Source organism: Contarinia nasturtii, unplaced genomic scaffold (genome assembly GCF_009176525.2).
Source record: "Contarinia nasturtii isolate CC-2019 unplaced genomic scaffold, AAFC_CNas_1.1 Cnas_scaffold_2367, whole genome shotgun sequence".
In the NCBI taxonomy this organism is placed as follows: Eukaryota; Metazoa; Arthropoda; class Insecta; order Diptera; family Cecidomyiidae; genus Contarinia; species Contarinia nasturtii.
Genome location: NW_022199689.1, coordinates 500,194 through 511,889, shown reverse-complemented (window position 1 = coordinate 511,889; position 11,696 = coordinate 500,194). Strand labels below are relative to the sequence as shown.

Here is an 11,696-nt window from a genome sequence, read left to right as displayed (position 1 = left end):
TGTTCGAATATTTAACTCATCGATTATAAGTGTGAACGACATGCACTAAATTTCAGACGTCTTTTGGTTCCAAGCGAAATTCAAATGTGCGCAAGACCAAAAAAGAAGCTGGAAACTTTTCTTACTTCGCCGATATATTTTAAAATATTCAAGATTTATGGAACTTGCCGTTTATAATATTTTCGATATGAATGTTTCTATTTGACGCCAATCGGTGATCTTGTTTTGTATATTTTTATACTTCCATTACCTTTTGATTATGCAATGCACTATATTTATTTAAATCATGAAGGACTTGGATCGCATGCAAAAACACTCGTAAAAATTCTTCTATTGTCTGTTGTTTGCGAAATAAAACAAGTTCAGAAGATTTATTTCTTCTTAATCTATCTCTTTTCATCCATCTCAATCTATCTCCTTCTATCCATATCAATCTTTCCCAATCATTACCTTTAATTTTAAACTTTTATTGAGAGATTTCTATTGTTTTTTTTATTGATTATAATTAATTGTTGAATTGTTCAAAGTTCGAATTCAATCGAAATTTGACTGAATGATGATTTTAAATGCGTCGAAAATCGCCCATAAGCTAATAAAACAGTTTATATTAAAAATGCATTTCAACGATAGCATATTAAATGAATCACTCTATGAACGCAATCAAAGCCGTTGCTAATCAGCTTAGAAAAAAAATCCCGCCGTCGTAGCCAATTAGATTACAAACCCAGTCGATAAAAAGTTGTAGTTTTTGTTTGTGCACGTAAAGTTGAAATGATGACGTCACATAGCGTGTGATTCGCTGTGATAAGCATATGATTTTTGAATGAAAGAGTGAATGGCACGAGACACATAGATAGAGCGAATAGCACAGCAATAAAACAAATCACAAAAATTGATGTTGTTTATACAAAAAAAAAAAAACGCACAACATCGTAAATACCAATAAAGCGTTTTAGTCGGCGTTAGTCGATGTATGTGTGTGCACGTTGTTTTACAGTATCAGTATAGCCGCTGTGGCACATATAACAGCTGTATCATTCCTTGGTAGACTATTGCTATCCAAACGATTCAAAACATCAGTCGCATCTTTGAATTCAACGCGGAAAGTCGCTTTAGAATGCGACAGTTATATTTCAAATAGATACATTTTATGGTGATCGTATCAAATGAGATTGGTCGATCGAACGAATTTTGAAGAAGAAAAAAAATAAAAAGTGATTTCATTCATTTTTTTACTGCATCCGCGAAAAGTGAACATTTAAAAATCCTGACAAATTTTTTGTATTAATGATCGTGACTTTCGGTTTAAAAACAAAACGAGAAAAAAACTTGAATTTAAAAAGATTTCAGCATACAAGTTCAACGCATTTAAGTGGTAATATCGATTGAAAGTTTAAAAGAAAGCAAAGGAAATTAGGTAATTCCAATTTATATATAGTTTTTACATTTAAAAGAAAACCAATGAATTACATGCATTCCCATCGTGTCACAACAATTTAAAAATGTTAATACAATGTATTTTGTCAAAAGTTAAATTTTAAGGAGAAAGAAAAAAGCAAATTTCACAAACAGTGCAACAAAAAGAAAAATTGAGCAAAATTTAAAAAAATTACCACGTAAAAAAGATCTTGTGAATGATAACAAATCAGGAAATTAGTTTATTGTTTTCACGAATTAGATATATCTGAAATATTTTGTTGAAATATCACATACATATTCCACACATGTTCAAATTGCATTCAAACGACACGTTTATTTGAATATTGTTTTTTTTACTACAGTCGATAAAATAATAGATTTTTGAATTGATAGTGTTTAAAGCATTTTTGCCGCTTCAGTGAACTTCCGGTTCAAATTATTAGCAACTTTCGATGTATTGATGTGAAATTACACCAAAAACAAAAATTTTGTTATGCAAATATTTTTTGTACGAAAATAATTGCTAGTTCCTAATTAAGTTTGACGATTTCACCTTGATCATATGTCCATCATGCGAATTTTAATTTGTTCAAAAAAAAATTAATTTATTGATTTTGCGAATGTTCAGTTTGAATGCATTTTGTTACTTCCATCATAATTATATTAGCGATGGATTCTCGCCGACCATGGACAAAACACAATCCGAGAATTATTTTATTTTTCGCGCATAGTAGATTTCCATTGTTTCGCACGTTTCGTAGCCGAGTAAAGACAGTGATAAGCGTGTACATTAGTTCTAAAAATAAATATTCTCACAACTTTGAAAGCTTATTTATAGCAGTCGAAGTGCCTCGTTCATTATGCATAAATCGTTGTAAACAGTAAAATTAATAAAACTGTTGATAATGATCGGTCGATTAACGATTTCTCTGAATCTGAAGCATTCACACCTTTTGAACCGCACGCTAATAGGTGACGGAATTACTAGTCATTTCCGACAGTAGCCAATCACTTCTAATTAGTATCGAATCAATCAGCCGATTAATTTTATTTTGATCAATTCACAACATGAATTTAATACGCTTTTAATTGGAAAGAGTTCAAAGATGTGGCGCCAATTAAAGTGATTTTGCATACTTTCTTCGCATTGTGCGGTTTCTATTGGAAATAGTAACGGTAAAAGAAAAAATCGAATTCGTTTTGTGACGAAAAGTCGGGAATTTTTCATCGTTTTTTTATGAATTCCAATTTCTGGTGAACGGTTTATTTTATGAAAAACATATATTTATTTTCAAGTTTGCAAAAAATATATTGATTTCAAATCGTAGCCATTTTTATTTCTTTTCTGATCAATGTGCTCAAAAAAATATGTTGAATTTCATTTTACACCCAGTTTGAATGAGTTTGACCTACGTAAAACATGAATCCGAATTGCACGATTAATAGATTTCGGTCACTATTTTATTTAGTGTACCCTTCAGGGCTTAGTATATAAATAAGTTAGTAAATACATAATATCATATAAATAGTTTTCAAAATTATTGGACAGGTCCAATCGGCAGTCTTTTAATTTTAGAAATAGTATTGTTTCGTGAGGAACAACATGTGAAATTATTATATAAATTATTTTGATCAAATATGGGTAAATTCTCTTCTTTGTATTATAGAATCCCCTCAAAACAACGAAAATTTTGATTTTATTCAAAAATTTTTGCAAATAGGTGATTAAAAAAATCCAGTTTGTCTGAAATTTTGCATTTTAAATGAATTCTACGAATTCGTGTGAATGAGATCATCTTAAAAAGAATGCCAATAAAAAAAAGGTGATATTTGAAAACGGTGCACCGAACTTTGTCTTTTATGAGTTCAAAGTACAAAATTTTTAGCTCTTTTTTCGTTAAACAAATTATTCTATCTCCATAATTGCGCTCAAATTAAGTTCCTAAACGCGTTTTTCACAAATTTATCACTTCAATCCTGCTTGCATAAAAGATGATCAACTATTCATTGTATGACAGATACGATCTCACATCATGTTAAATTTATTAGTATGTAGAAACAGAAATGTGTCATAAAATGTTCGTTTTTATCGAAAGTAATGTTGTTAATTGACGTGAAATGCTTTATAAATAATTTATCACCAAAAAAAGTTCTAGTAAGTAATTCATTTTTATGTGGAAGGAAGGAAAAGGGGACGAACAAATATTTCTCGGTATAGGTGAATCGGTAGACGACAAAAGAAAACAAATATGAGCATTGATAATAGTATGAATTGTAAATTCAAAGTGTTGAAAAAGGTACATATCTATGTGATTAGATATTGCAGAATTTATGGCTTGATTATAAACAAGTGAAATCACATGAGCATGAGTAATGTAATGTCCGGTTAGTCTGTCGAGCGCCAATTTACTTAAAAACTGATTGCTCTCCGTATAATATAAACTTGACAATCTCTGATAAAAAAAAACGGGAATTTTTTCTATTTTTAGTCTGCATTTTTGGCCAGATTTGTAAAAGAAAAGTCACTTATCTTCAGTCGAAATGAAAAATATCGTAAAATGTTATCGTTTGTCTCGGTGCGATAAACAAACGAAGTGCATGTGCAGTGCATGCACCTGCATATTATTAATATATTTCGTGCTGAGACAAGTATTCAAGAGAATGAGCCGTATATGTGGAAAAATAAAACTAAGTGCAAGCACAATAAGTTCGGCGTGTGGTGCGATTAAATGTTATTATCGGTAATTTCTCCTATTCTATAGTGTTCGATGTATCGTTCTTATTGACATTGCATTTATTTTATTGTGGGCAGTTTTATCGTTTTCTGATCTTAAAAACATGTATGCCACCGATTTTGACGGATCTCATCAATTTATGCGCACATCTATACATATATTCTTGTTCATACGTGATTTACTTTGATGATTTGTAAAAAAACAACAGTACGATTTATCATTCTCATTTCCAGTGAAACGTCGTCGTTGATTGTGTGTATCACAACAACCGTTGAACCACCCGCAAACTACACAACAACTACAGCACCGAAGCAAACACATAAAAAAACAAATGTGGATATTGTTTACATCTCTTACAAACTAATTGCTCCAATTGAACAACGAAACCAAAAATTTTTTTAACTTGGTTCTTGCGCACTGTACAAAGTTCCTAAATTAAAAATCGTCGATATCGGGGATCAACCGAAAAAAATGACGAAAGAGTCAAAAATGGGCCACGACAATCATGCAATGTCAGAGTCATCAGTTACGCTGAATATGCCACAGGAACCACGAGGAAGCAATCGTGGAAGCAATGAATTTATACGTAAGTTAATTTTTATTATTATTATTATTATTTCTTTTTTAATTTAACCTTGTGACTCATTTAGATAAATACATACAGTTTAATTGTCATTACAAAAGAAAAGAAAAACAAATTTATGAGACCTAAACAAAATGAAAACAAATCATAACGAAAACATTCCAACGATATCAGTGCATTCAACGCAATAAAAATTACGTCGTTCTTTGCATTTCAGTGCGCATTCATCATTTATTGGAAACGAATGTTTCTGGTTACAATTTTTTTTTTCCTCGGCTTTCATTCATTCGAAATTGTGAACAGTGGTTTTATGGCCGGCTTATTAATGCACATTGGCATACATTCGTCGCACAATGACACTGCGCACTGTATTTATACGCAACGATTCATCGTCCAATGACAATCGATTTCATTTTATCTGTTCTTGATATCACGTGCTAAGTGTTGTTACAAAATCGATCTGTTTTTTTTTGTTCAATTTCAATCGAACTCAGAGATCAATGGTAGAAAATGTAAACAAACAAATGTTTAATTTTCAAAGGCCTTTCCGATTCGGTCGTTAAAAATCAAACCAAATTTTTCGTCTTAAATCAATTTTAATTAGATTTTTATAAAAAAAAAAAATAACAAAGCCGTTCTCGTGTAAGTTCACTCTAAAGACATTGTCAGTTGTGGTATGAAATGCGTCACATTTTGTCAGAATCTAGTAACAGTTCAAACACACTTACAGCCGAAAGAAAAGTGTGCAAAAACAAGCTTTGTGTCAGTTTTATTGCACAAAAATGACAATCGATTTAAAAGTCTCAGGTCGCAAAAGTGTGCGGCATACAACAACTTTATTTAATTGTTACGTGTCAACGTTGATTTATCGTGTCAATCACAAAAAAAAAATCTCATTTTCATTTATAATGGAAGAATATTTAATGTTTTTGAGAGAATTTTTTGTACTTGTCACTCGTTGTCATGCATAAAAGAGAATGTGCAATAGCGTAAACCGCTAAACTTATTATTATGTTCTTTTTCTTCTCTCTAATTGAGATAACACCAAACAAGAAATTGATCAATGATCAGACACTTTTTTGTTTTGTATTGTTGTGGTTTTCCGCAGTATATTTTCTGATTTTCTGCCGTTTTTCTGGCCCATTCCATTGGTTCATTTTCAACAAGATTTCGTGCGAATTGCAAGATAATAATTAATTCGTGTTTAAACATTTACATTGCTTTGTTAATGACTTAAATTTATAGTCGTACGAGAGTTACCTGACTTGAGATTGATAAATCGTAGAGACTAGTAACTAAGGCATTTTTGTGGTTTTCGTTTTGAACCATTGTTTGTTTTTGTGCTCTTATCAATTGAATAGTGTGTGCGGAACACAACGGTAAAGACGATATTGAAAATCAAATAGAAAACAAGTGGATCGCCTAAAATTATACTATTTTGACTGAAATTAACTCATTTCCAAATAGATATGTTTAAAAGTACTCAATCTCGTTCACTCATTCTCGCTTTTGTTTTTTTTTTGTTTTTGAGTCACTTTCCATTTGTGTATGTATCTCGAATTAACAATTTTCTTTGTTTTTCATTTTTGTTTCATTTCAGTGGTGAAAAATGAAGAAGACTCATCATGCTGTGACTTCCGATTGGGTGCATGGATCGAAAGGAAAGTGAAAAGCGCATGCACCAAAAAAGTACTATATAAACGTTTACCCATTTGCAACTGGCTTCCAAAGTGAGTTTTATTGATTCCATTGAATTCAATGCCATTGATATAGTCAATTCATTAAAAAACTAAGAACAATTTTCTTTCTTTAGATATTCAAGTGAAGACTTTGTTGGTGATTTAGTGGCTGGTATCACGGTTGGCCTAACTGTAATTCCTCAAGCCCTTGCCTATTCTGGCATTGCTGGTCTCGATCCAGCATACGGACTATACGGATCATTCATGGGATGTTTTGTTTACATAATCCTTGGTTCGTGCAAAGACGTTCCCATGGGTCCGACGGCAATTGCGTCGCTTTTAACATTCCAGGCGGCAAAAGGTGTTTGGCAAAAAGCGGTACTTCTCTCGCTCTTAACTGGTTTTGTTGAAATCCTGATGGGCGTTATGGGATTGGGCTTTCTCTTGAATTTCGTTTCGGGTCCCGTTAGTTCCGGCTACACTTCTGCCGTGGCATTGATTATATTGACGTCACAAGTGAAAGATATTTTCGGAATAAAAGCCAAAGGAGCAACGTTCGTTGAATTTTGGTCATCAATTTTCGAAAATATAGACAAAATGCGAATAAACGACACACTGATGGGCTTGTCATGCATAGTTGTATTGTTGTTGATGCGCTTGTTGGTGACGAAACAAATCGGACCCAAAGAGGATCAATTGAAATCACGATGCCAGATAATCGTTAACAAACTGATTTGGCTTATTGGCACAGCAAGGAACGCTATTTTAGTGGTTTTGACTGGCATGATTTCATATTTAATGCATCAGTCACACCGAAGTGCTGACCTACAAGTGATTGGAACAGTTCCGGCAGGTTTACCAGATTTCCAAGTCCCACCATTTTCAATCGCAGAAATTCGCAATGAAACGACCGGCGAAGTTATCCAACAAGGCGAATCATTTACGGAAATCGTTTCAGAAATGGGTTCATCACTTATTGTGATTCCATTAATTGCACTTCTCGAGAATATTTCCGTTTGTAAAGCATTTGCAAATGGCAAATCGGTCGACGCAACCCAAGAATTGTTAGCAATCGGTACATCGAATATTGTGAATTCATTTGTTCAAGGTTATCCAGGGACCGGGAGCTTTTCAAGGGGGGCCGTAAATAATGCCAGTGGCGTTCGAACACCTTTGGGCGGACTATTCACTGGATTGATTGTCATTTCATCACTATTTATGACACCACTTTTCTATTACATTCCGAAAGCAGCACTCGCATCAATTATTATTGCAGCCGTTGGATTTATGGTGGAAGTAAAAGTCATCAAACCAATGTGGCGCAGCAAAAGTACGTTCCTTCCCCCCTCTCTTCAAATGATTTCCAAAAAAAAGATCAACTAATGATATCATATTTTCTTTACAGAAACCGATTTGATCCCAGGATTGGCCGCTTTCGTTGCATGTCTAGTATTGCCATTGGAAATCGGCATTTTGGCTGGCATTGCAATCAATGTCATTTTCATTTTATATCACGCTGCTCGGCCAAAGATCTCAATTGAATTCCTATCGGTAAGTTTTGAATCAAACTGCACATTTGCAAACGCTGTTCAATTTTGGTTTCAATAATTGTTGCATTTTCTTTTATTATTCTATTTTAGACGTCTGTCGGCTCAAAGTACTTAATGTTAACACCAGACCGTTGTCTTATTTTCCCATCCGTTGATTATGTTAAAAATTTAGTGAATAAGTTGGGTGCTAAGTCTCAAGTTCCCGTTGTCATTGATTGCACACACATTTATGGTGCTGATTACACAGCTGCTACGGTCATCGAAACATTGGTGTCCGATTTTACGGCACGCCATCAAATGCTGATATTTTACAATCTAAAACCAAGTGTTGGACAAGTGTTTGAAGGTGTTGACACTGATCTGAACGTCCAGTACGAAATCACAGCATTAGAAAAAGTGATTGATGAACGCAAAGTTTAAATCATAAATCGAATTTCATTCCATGTATTTGTATAAAAATAAATCATTAAACTTAAGATTGATTGCATTAGGTTCTAAGAGAAAAAAAGTATTATTTCGATGTAAGAACCATTATTGTTAGAATTTAAAGAAAGATAAATCATTGGTTATGTTTACAACATGATTTAATAAATATTACTAGTACAAACAGAGATTTTCAACAGAGTTTCCATTTCAATTCAAAGTGACATAAATCTTTATCACTTTTTATGAATGTTTTGTTTTCAGAGGACCTGCGAAGTTGCATTTATCAGTAAAACCTTTGTTTACCTGCTTCCATAAATTCTAAAGTAAACGAAATTTATCGACTTCATTGCATAACATAATAAGTATTTTAATTACATTATAAAATGCAGTTTGCCGATTTCATTTTCATTTGTCGGCTTTTTGGCCATATACAATTCGAGACTTTTTATTATTACAAAGTATGATGTAAACCGTTTTCATATTTATGGTTTATCTGACTTCATTTATTTTCATAAATAGTCACTAACAAATTAAACACACATGCTACAATGTAAATATTTGCCAAGAAAATGGTGCAATGATTTATGTTAATTTCACGTCGAGCTTTTGATGATTATCAAATTTTCAAAAAGTTTGAGGTAAGCAATTTTGGATTATTTTTGTTGCATGTAAAGACCCACCTCAATTATTTTACAGTCATTCTACAGTCGATTTCTATTCGCAAATCTCACTAAAGCGAGGATTGTAACTTAAAAAAAAGAAAAGCGAAAAAGTCTTCACAACATGAACAAGAAAGAGACTGTTTATCTTGCATACTACCAATGCAAATGCGGCAACTTGTACCAGATAAAGAATAAAATGAAAGATATGCAGAGAAACTGCACAAATTCAAACTGCCGCAATTTGAATTCACCAAGTTTTGAAGTAAGTTCATCAATCCTTTTGAAAATAATTTTAAATTAAATCATTTTTTTTACATTGTTATTTGCAGGATGAAACCACAAAGTTTACTTACTTTCGAACCCAATCGGCTATGCGTGACCAACGTCATTAATTCAAATAATGATTATTGCACCAAGAATTTTTATAAATGAATCAGAATCAGTGTATGCATTTCCAACCTCCTCAAGAGGATTGCGAATAAATAAAAATCATTTTCTTTCAATATGAATTAATTTATTCCATAAATGTGTACTAAACGTATTGTATTCAATAAATTTTTGTAATCTTTCGATTTCAGATTTCTTTAATTCTCTTTATATAAGTAAAACTTAGCTTGATAATGATCAGTCATTTGGATATTATATTTATTGAAAATATCGAGAGGAGAGTATGATTTTATTCAGACATTACTCAGCTATAAGCGCTGAATAACATACCCTCTTCTGGATATTTTTACCTTGATATTTGTTGATTGGGTCGACCTTTTGAATAATTGATCGAATCTTCTATAACTTATCACGAATGCCATTCGTCGAATGGTACATGAATTTCAAGTTTTGCTATCACAGCGGACGGCAGTTCGCGCGAGTGACGAAACCACATTAGTGTGTTGAAAAGTCGAACTCGCTATATATACACTAGGGTGGGTCAATTTGTAGGGGAGCGAAATAACCTACAAAGGCTTTTTGAGATTATGGTTCTACGGACCATAACAAGCATTTTTGCCCAAGGAACCATACCTCTATCGTGAATTTCGAGCCAGTCAATTTTTCTATCAAGATATTTTCCAAAATACTCAAAAATCGACTTAGACATTGCATTAAAAATTCAAAAAAACATTATTTTTTCTCTTGCTAAATGTGTATGCGGGGGTTTTTGGGGTCGAGGAATCCATTTTTGACATTTATTTTTCCATATAATAACGTTTTTATACGATTTCCATACAAAAACTGGCAAAAATGGTCGTTTTCTTCTTTTTTTCCAATTTTTTTCTGTTGATTTCGATTTTATCATCGGATCAGAAAATTATGTTCTACAAAGACAATTTTCACAAAATAACCCATAGTCTTATTGTATTTGACCCCAAATGGGGGGACCTTACTTTTTGTGAAATGGGTCTCGGAGGGCATCTGGAAAAAACATTTTCTAAAGGTTTTTTGGCATGCTGAAGCGGATTTTTTGGGTTTCAGGTAAAAAAAATCAGGGCTTAAGGGGCTATGACCCCCGACCCCCCTAAGGGGTGGGGGGAGTTGGAGGGCAGCTGACCCAAAAAATTTCTCTCATCATTCTGAACAACTTTGTACCCGTCTTCAAAATACAGTCCTTTCAAGAAAAGGGTCAAAATTCAGTTCTACGGCCATATATGGCACTAAATAAGGTCATTGACCTCTAAAACATCGATATTCGGATTCTAGAGCTCAATACCTTTCCAACGACTCCCTAACCGTCAAAATCGATGACACTTTTCGAAAACTTCAGCGTTTTAAAAATTTCATATGAATCTCTATGAAAAATCAAAATGTCTGTCTGTCTGTGCGCGATTTTGCGTACTCGATTCTGATCTCTTTGAAACTTTCTGTGATTAAAGTACACAAAAAACTAAGACTTTTTTGTTCCGGCACTTTTCGATTTGGCCGCCATGTTGGCCGTGGCCGGCCTCCAAAAGTAACTTTTCGACTTTTTTCCCTATGGTCACCGTCCATGACTTGACACCCCCCAGACATATGCATATCATTGGAAAGGTCTTGAAGTGAGCTATCGAATGGAGTCATTTGCGGTCCAAAAATTTCAATGTGGGGTGGCTAAATTGGCCAAAAACCAAAAATGTACCGTTCGGCCGGACACATAACGTCCATTACTTAGAAAACAAGCTCAAGGATTTTTTAGAAAATTTCACCGATTTTAGGCCCAAGTCTAAGCTATAATATGCCGCATAGCTCATATCCCAGAAAATTCTTGTTTTCAAGATATGGCCTTCGATAGTGCAAAAATGGCCAAAAATGGCCATTTTTTCAAACAATCGCTGTGGCACCTATACTTGACTTACGCAAGGCATATGCATATTCGTTGGAAAGGTCTTAAAGTAAGCTATCGAATAGTGCGATCCAATTGCGACTTAAAAATTTCAAGTTCAGGTGGCCAAATCGGTCAAAAATGGTCACTTTCTCGAAAAAGACTGTATAGGTTCTTTTTGAAAATTCATCAATTTTAGCCCCAAGTCAAAGATAAAAAAAAATGTGCATACCACACACCACTGCTAAAACCTCTGTTCCTCATTATGATCCATAATTTATATCATTTTGATCCAAAAATATCCTAAAAATCCATATTTTCATTGTATTTGAAAAATATTCAAATCCAT

At 33.3% G+C, this 11,696-nt stretch overlaps 1 protein-coding gene across 1 annotated transcript; it reads left to right on the top strand.

Moving 5' to 3' along the window:
* Positions 1-1,045: 1,045 nt before the first annotated feature.
* LOC116348258 (sodium-independent sulfate anion transporter-like) lies at positions 1,046-8,579 on the top strand. The gene is made up of 6 exons (XM_031779172.1): positions 1,046-1,417; positions 4,388-4,740; positions 6,338-6,467; positions 6,551-7,746; positions 7,822-7,967; positions 8,057-8,579. Exons 2-6 carry the CDS (start codon positions 4,626-4,628, stop codon positions 8,384-8,386), a joined length of 1,917 nt encoding a protein of 638 aa, XP_031635032.1. The 5' UTR covers positions 1,046-1,417; positions 4,388-4,625; the 3' UTR covers positions 8,387-8,579.
* Positions 8,580-11,696: the final 3,117 nt, after the last annotated feature.

Excerpts from the sequence above, each read along its gene's own strand:
- LOC116348258 (XM_031779172.1), top strand. The coding sequence starts at position 4,626 with ATGACGAAAGAGTCAAAAATGGGCCACGACAATCATGCAATGTCAGAG. Across the intron at positions 7,747-7,821 it reads ACCAATGTGGCGCAGCAAAA|AAACCGATTTGATCCCAGGA; the intron begins GTACGTTCCTTC and ends TTTTCTTTACAG. Across the intron at positions 7,968-8,056 it reads TCTCAATTGAATTCCTATCG|ACGTCTGTCGGCTCAAAGTA; the intron begins GTAAGTTTTGAA and ends ATTCTATTTTAG.